Below are 12,342 nucleotides of genomic sequence, written 5' to 3' on the forward strand. Positions count from 1 at the left end.
CTGCTATAATATAAACACACAGTAGGTAATGAAATTGAATGCAGTAAAGCTGTTAAATATCGTTTATATTAATATTCTGCATTAAAAACAATGACCTTTAGTTATGTTATACGAATGTCATATAAAGAGGAATGAAGAAACACCCAACTTAAACATTACATGCAAGTATGAACAAGAATAGAGGGTGTCTAGAACTTTATAGGTTATAGATAGTCGATTATATTCGCTCTATTATGTTCCACTATGTCTATGAATAAAAGGCATTTGGAAAACTCGATGTTTTATTTTAATTACGATGATGATTAAAATGTGTTTCTATGCTGTTAAGATGTACTGTGTATATTACCTATTTTTGATGTTATAACATTTTTCAAATTCCAGGACATTTAGTCAAAATAATGTCTGTTTATGATACATCATGAAGACTTACATTGATATTATGTTCTTTTATATACTTTTCTAATATAATGCATGTATTAGGTGAATGCACATTTAACTCCCTTTACCAAGGAAATGTAAGTAATAGAATATTTGTCATCCTAACATATTTTTGAGAAAATCATATGTGATTAACTATACAATTATTAGTACTTGATTAACTATACAATTATATTTAAGTGCACATGTAATTTATCATAGTGAGTGCCTTATCCACTTATTTGTCGAAATCCAAATGGTATGGTGGATATTTTACTGCTTTAATACGCATTGTTCAAATCCCAATTTGGATTGCTTTAGTTTTCGAAGCAATGCATTGCCTTTCGGATCGCAGAACTGCAAAATACCTGTTTACAGTTTAGTAGCTTGTGGCAGTTCTTATTGTACTGACTTTACTGCGTTGATGTGCGTACTTTGTGAACTCTCACTCAGTTGGAAATTATGTTGTGATATAGAACAGCAATACTGAATGTACAGATGCTTTTAATAGCGCAAGCAAAAAAGTATCATCAATGTAAATAACAAGGAAGGTCACTGCAGCTGCCCCTAAATGACCAATTAAATGACGTCAAACGTTACCCAATTTGCAAGCAGTGAGTACATAAGTGCTAGCGGCGTTTTAATTATTTATGCTAGATTAGTGTTTGCCCTACATTGTTAGCAAATCAGGGGCGCTAGATTTTTAAAATGTTAAAACAGTTTTGGTTTGAGACTTAAAAACGTAATATTCAAAGGATATGGTCATAGTTATTTTCTGATTTGTTGGCCTAGGTATTGCGATGGAAATCGACAGTGTTATACTCTTCCGCCCTTCGTCCAAGAGAGTTGTAAAAACTATCATGATGTACTTTTACGTGGAGATTAGTTTCGCTGTTAACGTCTACAATGTTAAAGTCATCCATAGTGTTCTTTAATGTATTATAAGTGTCATCGGAACGCAATGCTGCACGGGGAACGTTATCGCGGTGCAAGGTGACTGTGTTGTAGGCTTTTTCCTGGTTTGAAAGTATCTTATACGTAGGTACCATTATTTGCAATAGTTGAAACAGCGTTTGGTCCTTTGTTTCCGCGAGGGTCGACAGCATTGTAAACTATATTCTTGTCAATGGTATAGTAATCGCAGTTATCATCAGGTAACTGTATGTTTTTAAGCACATCATATTTTATTCATCAGTACTTTGTGAATATGATCATGGTCCTTTCTCTGCACCAAATTTGTAGGGTCTTTCAAACAAGTGTTTTCATATTCTAGTATTTTTGTTTCCTTAGCTGGGCGTATGATATCGCTTGCAGTGCGAAACCGCTTCTTTTCTTTACCATATGGCGCTTTTGAATCTTGCGCTTTGATTTTAGGATTTTGTTTGTTAATTCGACTGTACACGTTTTCCGCTCGCACAGAGTCGTTATCACGATGCTGATTTAATTGTTCATAATTAGACAATACAGGTGGAGAAAATGATACGTCTCCATTTGTGACCCCGCATACTGCATTTGCATCCGCTTTCGTCTCATTTATAGATGGTCGACTGATCATTCCTCTCCTAAATAAAATGTAGTGTTATGTATAAAGTGTACATACATCGCCCCTTAACGCAACATACTTACCAATAATGAAAGATCCAGTTTCAGTTCGGTTGAAACTGTTTATTTTCTACATTGGAAGTAGCCACACCGTCTAAGTAAAATAATACCACTATTTATGTGTTAATCTAATTAATGCGCTATAAACATTGAACTATTGTAATTTATTGGAAGGCTCAGAACATAAAATTACAATATAAATGAATATTGAGCATTTGAAAAGACTCCTGCAATTAAGATATATATTCGAGAATACATTTTATGAGCGTGACCTACCTTCGCAAGAATACCAGGCCAATGAGAACAATGACTGCAACAACAGGGACTCCAACACCGACAGCCACGCCTATCACCATTTTCAAATCTGAAATAACGAAAATTATGATTAAGTGGGGGAGTTATGTTAATATTTTTAGAGTAAAAGTCTACATTGTATTTGCAGTCCATGCTTTTATAACTGCAATGCCAAGAGTAATGATGTATACATGGAGCACGATGACTTCCCGATTTAATTTGAGGTCAAAAACGTGATTTGACAAGAATCAGACTCAAGTTGGTTTTCTGAAAATAAAAACTCGTATTCGTGTCCATTTTAAAAGACAATGGTAAGTGGGGTTCGAGTCTAAGACACGGACGCCTACACAAGTAGATTAACTCAACCGTTTGTTAATATTATTTTTATAAAATATTACCGTATAATATTTCCTCATACTGACGGTCTTGCCGGATAACATCGGTGGTTTGAACCGAGAGGTAATCAGTTAAATTTGGTAAATTTGTATCACGGTTTTGTTTCGTTATTGACATATCTCGCGACGCTGAAAGCGATTGTTTTATTGTCACTGATGTTTCTTCGAAAATGTTTCTTGTAACTGTGCTTTGCGATGTAGTTCTTCGTGATATTTTTGTTGTTGATGTGGATGATGTTGTCATGTATGACGTCTGCATCTTTGTTGGAGTCTTTTCAGACGAAGATACAGGAGAACTACAAACTACAAACTATAGTATGTTACTATATAACTTTATATATATAAATTCTAAATTCTCACAACGCGGGTCCACGTTAATAATTCGACATAACTCTAAAATGTCAATATATATATATATATAGTATATATAAGCTGTTTAAAATTAAATTTACCATGCGTTTAAAATACTGTGTTCCATGAACGACTATTTTGCAAACAAAATAACAATTACAGTACTCTACATTTCTGTCTTTTACAAATCTAAATGTTACATTTCTAACAACAAGTTTACCTCTCATATAAGGAATTCCCTTTTCATAGCTATCTGGAAAATTTAAACAACATCATTTTTAAATCATTCAGATCAACAGCTACATGAAAGTTAGAGTGATGTTTATTCAGTGAAAACAAAACAATATCATTTACAGCGACAGGCTTCGTTAACCTTCTTAACCAAGATCCAGTTTAATGAACAAGGATCAAAGCCAGACAGAAACTAACCAAGCGAGGTAAAACGTCACTAGACAACACAAATATTATACATTTATAAAACATCATAATCGATAAATATTGCGGTGACTGCCATAGCGGGGTCAATGAAAACGTGCGCTCAATCTCACACTTGAATCACATTATCAATAAATAAAGACACACACACAAAAGAACAGTCTATGTTTTGATGCATATTGGGGTTACCTCATCAATACAATTGGTTATTTTATTCTCTGTATTGCAACTAACAAACAAACAACTAAAAAACATCTACTAAATAATTAAATATGGGGTAAACTAGTCATATTATTCCTATTCATAACTTTAAATTGATATATGATTATATATTTATTACTTAAAAGATGCAATAAATCTTTGACAATAAAACTTGAATAGTAGTATGCTAGTTCAACACTTTGAAGTACTATATAATTATACATTCATTACAGTTTCAAACTTTCACCAACTGCATGCTTACCAAAGCTACAATAGGAAGGCCGAACCCAGCTGCAGTTTTCTGTGTAGTGAAATGTCCCGCCTTTATTGATCGTGCCACACTGGTAAATGTTCCGATCGTAGTAATACCAGTTTTGCATTACTATAAGAAGTAGAAATATCTTTCATTAAACGAATGAAATAATGTGCCAATACCTGAACTGTTTTCGTTAATTTGAGCAGATTCTTAATTTAGATTTGATATCAGGAACTTTATGGTAAAATTAAGATGTTGCAAATCAGTAAAAAACACAAACTCTCTGCCGATCGTATTCCTTTGAGGAAATGACGTGACTTTTTTTCTTTAGATTTTTTCTTTCTTTTTGTTAATTTATTGGTGATCCAAGACCATTTTGATGCTTAACGGTAGGTGATTCCATATGCCTTTTCTCTTGTAATAGCATCATAAACATTGACAACTGAATATTGATTTTGATTTAACCGTAAACTTTATTGAAATATTAGGCAAAAATATCTGTATTTATACAGTTTTTGTAAATTTGAGTTCTAAAGGTAACCTGATAAATCTCTATATGGCTCACACCTACATACTATGTTTTTCAAACATTAAAATATTTAGACATTTAAAAAAATGATAGCAAACACTCGCATAGTCAAGCTTGTTACGAATAACAAAATAATTTAACTTTAGTTTGGTAATGGTTATAATATACAGTACAATTTGATGTCATTGTGTTTGTTTACCTGGTATATCGTACAAAGTTGATTCAATTGCTTTGCTTGTCCAATATTTTCCGTTGAATTTTGGTGACGAGAAAAAAAGCCCTGGGTAGGTTTGATTGCAAGTAGCAGCGTTTGCCCTTGTCCCTTGTCGTATACAATCAGTTCTTACGGGATATGACGGCCTCCCTAGGTTGGTACAAATATTGTTACAGACTTTCATTTGTTTGACGTAAAAGTTAAACAGACAATTCATATATGAATATTGTAGACATACATTAAATATTATAACAATGATTTAATGAAAAATTCAGAGACAAGCCCAGTAGTCGTAAATTCAAAAGTAAACCCTGTCACATTGTATAAGGGATCAGAGAATGTATACAATATTTAATTGAATTGACATTTTGAGACTTTTGAGTATTATCAAAGCAAACCTCAGTATATATGTAGTACGTAAGATGGTATCCTCCCTAGTATTAAAATATACTTATATTGGATTAGATCTGTTATTTGTTCAAGTAAAAAATGAGATTTTATATGATATATTGGTACTCTTTGTTATAGACATGGATAATTGAAGGCAAAGAAAATAATATTATTCCTCATGATATACGAACAAAAACATATTAATACTATTTGTTATGATATACAAACGTAAATATTAATATAAATGATGTGGAACACTATCTGTGTTAGTCATACTTCTAAATATTTAGTTCTTTAGCATTAAGGCTGTTGTATATTTCAATAAAAAGTTAATGTTCTCTCTTTTCATTTAACACATATGAATTTCAAAACTAAAAGGTAATATGTACTTTTACCAATTTAGAAACAGTTGCCACTCTCTGGTGTGAAATAACGTCTTACGTGGTTTAATATGAGGGGCGTTCAGAGATATTGAGACTCAAGTGATCACATTTTTGCAAGAATGGTTTTAGAAATTTGTTGTTAATGCCGATAAACCTCAAGTGTATCTACAATTGAGTTAAACACTTTTAAATATGAAACGAATGTACGCAGGGGTATAATTCTTTACCTCCAGGACAACAAATGTAGTTGTACTGAAACGAACAGTTTGCAAACATTTCATTGCTGACACCATTGCGCCAGGTATACTCTCGATACCCACACAGATCACCCATGAGATTGACTGCACCTAAAATGCAATGATGTTATTTAATTAAAATTCTCAACCATTTTAAAATTTCTACTATAAGGCCAAACAAAAAAAATGTGTAGATTCCCAGCAGCCGTCGCATACATTTTATACGCCGATCTCTTCATTAATTTCATTCTAAAGAATGAATTTGTACACCCTTAGTAGCTGAAATAGGAAGATTTTAAAGGGAAATTCAGTTTTCAATTAAATCATGTCAAACAATACTAAAGTATCTATTGTTGCGTTCAACACATTTATATGTATCATTTTAACATATTGTAAGCGCATAAATAGCACAAGTTTAAAAAAAAAACTTATTTGGAAATAAAAAATCCAATGTTCCTTCTTCCTTTTAAAAAATAATGTATCAAAAAGACTAAACATGTTTTTACATAAAATAGTATGAACATATCATTACTTCAATATAATGCATGACAGTAGAGGTTACTAATAAAGTTATTTTAATGGCTGTGTATTTTGGGTTCTTTTACTGCATTGTGTGACACTCGCTTAGTGTCTGTGAGCACTGAAACTCTATTACTCATGTCCCTGTAGTTTTAATTATATTAATAGAGACAAAGCAACAACAGAGAAATGAACTAAGTTAAATTATGTCCTAGTCGATTTTAGTCGAAAATTGAAATGATCTTACTGTCGTAATTTCATTATATTGTTACATTTGTTTATAATAGAACTGTATCCAGTATTATAATAGACACAAAGTTCATAAAATAAAAGAAATAAATGTGTTGCTATTTGTGACGTTTATAGAGATTTAAGATAATTGAAGTTACGACTAAAATCCCTCACCAAGATTCAAACCACGACCTTTTGGTTACAGGCCACGAAAATTGTTTTGTTATTCGCGTTTAGCAAGGCAAACAACCGAAACAATAATATAATACGCATCTCAAACATTTTCTATATTAATTATGATCTAAGTCATAAAATCTTAGTTCTAAAAAATTACTTAAATTCCACTATTGGGATGCGAGGGTTTATTGTCATTGCTATGTGTATTACCAATCGTAAAATGTGTCTTTGCCTTGAAGTCAGCTGTCCAGTACGATTGATTTTGCATTTGAACTTGTGAGGCCTCGTAGATGTATTTGCCCACTGGTGTTCCGCCAGCGCTTACGCATGCCGCCATTGCATCTCTCCATGTTAATTCCTGGTCGTTGCAGTATATGAGGTTGGCTGATGAGAGACGTGATAAAACAAGCTTAAAGATTTACCTTCTATGATTTTTGTTGCTGTTTCAACTTTCACTTAATTCGTATATCGTGCAAATACTGTGTTTAACAGTTGATTATAGCTTTGAGGCAACTAAATAAGTTTTAAACCATCTTATCAGTTGATACTGCTCGACCGCATATCGAAGCAGATATCATTTATTTGGTCCGGTGTAAATCTTCCTTTTCTAAAGCCTTTATTTTATTTATTGCGCATTGGCTGCTCAGTAAACAAGGAAACTATTCCATAGAAACATTTCGACCCTGCCCGTAGGTATCTTATTTTTTATATATCTATGTAAGATCTTATAATGGGCCTTGTTTTATCTGCCAGTCACGGGGCTAAATATACGTATTGTTTGTAACTGACCTGTGATGAACGCCCGCAACATCCAGGAGCCGTATTCATAAAACGTTTTACTGAACATGTTCATCTTAGTGAAGACTTTCGAATTTCTAACAATGAGTACTTTAAATACTCTATGTTTTGCATCAAATGTATTCTCATACATTTATTATTTTGATCTTTGTCTTTTTCATATTTATTCTAAAACCTTTGATAGTAATCTTTAAATTCAGCTTCAAAAAATATGCACTTTTTCACTAAGATGATTGTTTTCACTTTATAAATACGACCCATGCCGTATATAAATGTAAGATATACCGTTGAAATGTCACAGTGTCACCATGAAAGGCATTGGCTCTCAAGTGAACAAGATAAATACTTGCATTAAATCTTTTTTACGTTTAATAGAGTATTCCACCACATATTTGATAATTTACATCCGATAAGAGGTATTCATTTAATATCATTTATGTTTTAACTTTGTATTATATTAATGTTATGAACCTGATTATAGGTTTGGGTCCAAATTCTTCAGGGTGAAGTTTAGGACCTTTAAATTTTGTTTTGAAATTTCATATCGCATATTATATACAGCACGTCCTAAATCGAAATATATATTTAAAGTCTTACCTTCAGAAAAAACTATCATGTTGATAAGAAAAACAACACAAATGCTAAAACAGAGAGCTACATGCATGTACATATTAAAATTTTATATAACTTAAAAACAGACATCCGCGTACTTCTTCATCTTCAGAATGATCAACCTTTGTAAACAGTACGAATGCGGAACAGGAAAGAAAACCTTACAACGCGATAAGAGATATCGATTGTTACAATGAGTATTAAATAAATCCTTAGCGGGTCAAACAGTCAAATTAGTTCGACTTCTATATATATATATATATATAAACCCAGCAGTAAAACTGACAAGGTAGGCTATTGTGCCAGTTATCCTTAAACCCAGCAGTATATATATATATATATATATATATATATATATATATATATATATATATATACAGATTGAAAAAGATCTCCACAAAAACAAACTTTCGACTACTCAGCTGCTTCTATAGTTTTTCATATAAAAATTGTAATAACTACTAAAGCCCGCCGAGGTGCATATCATAGGATAGTTATGACTTTATTTGATGTCATGGACCGTTAACATGCAACACAACCCAACGACGAGTTTAAAACTGCGTATGCCATCAAACACAATTTATTAAGAGTTCAATCGCTCTTTATAGCGTTGAGCTATATGGCCCCTTAACGTTAATAATTTAACTTCAATAGCAAAATTTCGTCAATTCCCGTATTGGCCTCGGAAATTGAGAACACAAGTAACAACGATTATATTGCATACTATTTAAAGTATTCTAAGATATCCTAGAGCTACTGTTAAACTATCATCATATAGGCATTAAATGTTGCTATGGTATAGACGGGCAAAACTGGTACAATGTTTTTAGTTCCATTCAATCAGAAAATCAAAGCACTAAAAGTGCCGATGAACGGTGGAAACAATGCTAAAGAATTATTGTATTTGTCACCAGATTTTCGCTTTAAGTCCAAAGGTCATAACTTATATACGACGAAAAAACAGTTTTAATTCAATAATATGTAGTTGAATTACGATTATAAGTTATTTTGCTTCTTTTTAAAAGATCGTTATAGTACATCTTGATTTGTAATATTGACCTCATTGGTGTTATCAGGTTATTTAATACCAATTGTTTGACTAAATAATCATTGTGTCTAATTATTATTATCTTACTGCTTTTGATAAAGAGAAAAGTATGTTTCTATGTATCGTAAAATAGTAACATGTTTTAAAAGCAAAGATAATAGAGTCGATTCTAATAAGAAAACATGAGTAGTAATTTAATAACTTTTAAAATCAACTAGCAAACCTAGGCACGGACCATTATCTATATACGATATATCTCGTACTTGCTGAAATGTTCTGAGCTTCGTGGCCAATTCCTATAAGCTTGGATTAATATTAAAAATGTGTTATTATTAATAAATTACATACAAAACTAGTTCGTTGGCACAATAAAAAATATCTGTAACAGAAATCATACCTTATGGTACAACGATTGGTTTGAAAAGGGCACTAAATATCTTGAACATATATTCGATTATTGAACAAGCATATTTTATGTCTACAATCATTTTAGGTATATTTACAATACAACTGGTAATGATTTCATCAACCATCAAACTCGTTTTCGTTCACTTCAACAAAATATAAAGATGCAAATAATCGAAGACGGCATCAGCCTTACAGGCAACATATCACTTAAATAAAATGTTGAAAAATATGTACAAACTAACAAATTGCTTTACACAGTACTGACCCATCCATCCTCAGAAGTTAAGTAGGTCCAAAAATTTGAAATTGAAAATGAACAACAAGATAAGAACGAAGTAAACGGTAATGTATACAATTCAACAATAGATACAGCCTTACGTAGTTTTACTTATAAATTTCTTATGAGAATAATACCAACAAACTAATATCCCTATAAATTTCAACTTGTCGATTGAAGTCTATGGATATAATGTTACTCGAATGTACAGTCTATTGAACATTTTATTGGAACAGTAGTGAAGTGCAACAATTATGGAACAAATTGTGTACGTTTATTGCATTATGGGTGTCTAGGGGTGTGTTGTGACGATGCATGTCTCTTGTTTAGCGTACCGTTTCATTGCGCTTTTCCCATCAATTATTAAATACAATATCTAAATTGATATGCGTATCAGTCTGTGTTGTTTTATGACTTTAGACCTTTACATCACAGAGTTCGTGTTTTGTTTTACTGCTACTTTTCAATTACAGTTTCAATATTATTATAAATATGCATGTGGTTAACGTGCGTTCAGTTTATTTGTAAACATTAGTCAGATAATAAAGCATATTCAATGAGCTCGAATTCAATACAAAATTTACGAATCATTAGCTCCGGTTGTTAAGCAGTAGATGGCAGCGATTAAATCAATTGATTCATAAATAAAATATCAATTTCTACAACAAATGCATCGTGGAAGTGAGGCTTTTTTTAGTAATAAACTACAGTCAACGTTTGAATAATAAAATGAATATTCTAGGGACAAAAGAGAGCGATAAATCACGTGCCATGAAATCAACGGCGGGACTTTCTAACGATGTATTGGTTCATTACTCGAACAATTAAATTTTGAATTTATGACTTTCTTTCTTAAAACGTTATTTTTACTGGTAACTAAAATTTTTTTACAAAATATATACGAAATCAACAATTATGCCACCATCATAATAGCGGAAGAGTGATCTGCCAATTGCATAAGGCACTTACACATTTTGCTTAAAGCTGCACTCTTACAGATTGACCGTTTTGACAACTTGTTTTTTGTTTGTTTTAGAATGTGCATTTTTTTTGCATCGGTGCACTGCATGAACACCTCGGATCTAAATCTCACTTTGTACCTTGCATTCTAGATTTAATGACATATTTTAGGTTCTAATAATTCGCTGTTGAAATATTTTTCGCGTTCACGTAATTTTATATATTGTTTTCAGTTTTTTTTCAGAAAGGCGTTCCCTATAATTGACGATTGAAATGTCTTTATCTAAATGATATCGTTGAAATTGTGTTCCGTTCCCGTGCGCGCTGAAGGTTGTTTTTAAAGTGAAAGAGGGCTAATATTTCACAGTGAAAAATATCGAATTTTTATTTCACTGTTTGAAACAGAGAAATATTTGTTTCATTTCCTTTATCATTATAAATCTCTATATACCACCAGAAAGCGTATAATAATAAATTCTCTCAAACGTCATATTGTGAAAACGTTCCTACTTTAAAATTCACGTTTTAAGAACAGTAATATTTCATAGAATTTAAAGCCAAATAAATAAAATCGCTTGAATGTCTGATTCTCTTTGAAAATCCGTGACAAAAGCATATTTAATGAATTTGTGGTTACGGGATTCACCAGAAGCAACAGGGTGCACATATGCACAGGATAGAGCGAGACGGTTATTTCATCAGTGTTCTAACAGCGTTTAACGTGAACGGTAGAACTAAACTGATACTGAGAATATAATAAGATAAGGTGTCAATACTCTGAGTGGCCAATATTCAAGTTTAACGTCGTTGAAATATTTTTTAAAACGAGAAAAGATGTCGGAAATTGTACTTATGATCCTAGGTTTTGTGGTTAGTTTGGAAATCAACCCAGTTGAGTGTGGTAATAAAAGATCATCTTTTTACATGGTTCATCAAAATGTGAAGATGGCTGACAATTTTTTTTACACAAAATCTATGACACTGAGTGTTCGCGCATGTGCTGCGGAGTGTACACAATCTGACAAATGCGGTACAGCATCGTTTATGATGAAGACACAAATGTGTTATTTGGCCGCGTACGACACGACTCATGAACATATCAGAGCAAACGAGTTCGTAACGATAGCAGGCTATCAGACGGTTTCGAAAATCATGTATCCTGGTTTGTGTCTTCCTTATTTAGAAACCATCGTAATGAATCAGTTTTTCTTTATCTTCTTATGACGATTAATATCAACATTAATTTAATGGTATGATATCATGGCGGATTAATGACAATCTTTTCCAAAATAAAATTACTTCTTCACTCCTGTCGGTAATTTTGTAATTTGGACATTACTCTGAGGTGTCTGAATGATTCATGCAATGATTCACCTTATTGAAAATAAATAATTTGAACTTAGTAATACAAATTACACCTAAAAACACAACAATTATTTCAATATAATAATGAATAATCTTACGAACTACTTTTTCTATGTACCGGCATACATCCGAGGCTCGTACTATGGCAGATTATAGCCGAGGTGGTCTGATTGAACAAACACTTGTTTGTAGAAGGTTCTGTCAAACTAGTACCGTTCATATGTAAAGCGTCTTTTTGACAAGC

At 32.2% G+C, this 12,342-nt stretch overlaps 1 protein-coding gene across 1 annotated transcript; it reads right to left on the minus strand.

Moving 5' to 3' along the window:
- Positions 1 to 1,553: 1,553 nt before the first annotated feature.
- LOC128210257 (uncharacterized) lies at positions 1,554 to 2,378 on the minus strand. The gene is made up of 2 exons (XM_052914477.1): positions 2,296 to 2,378; positions 1,554 to 1,979 (listed from the first exon to the last, which is right to left on the minus strand). Exons 1-2 carry the CDS (start codon positions 2,373 to 2,375, stop codon positions 1,595 to 1,597), a joined length of 465 nt encoding a protein of 154 aa, XP_052770437.1. The 5' UTR covers positions 2,376 to 2,378; the 3' UTR covers positions 1,554 to 1,594.
- Positions 2,379 to 12,342: the final 9,964 nt, after the last annotated feature.

The sequence above is a fragment of the Mya arenaria genome, chromosome 12 (genome assembly GCF_026914265.1).
Source record: "Mya arenaria isolate MELC-2E11 chromosome 12, ASM2691426v1".
Classification (NCBI taxonomy): domain Eukaryota; kingdom Metazoa; phylum Mollusca; class Bivalvia; order Myida; family Myidae; genus Mya; species Mya arenaria.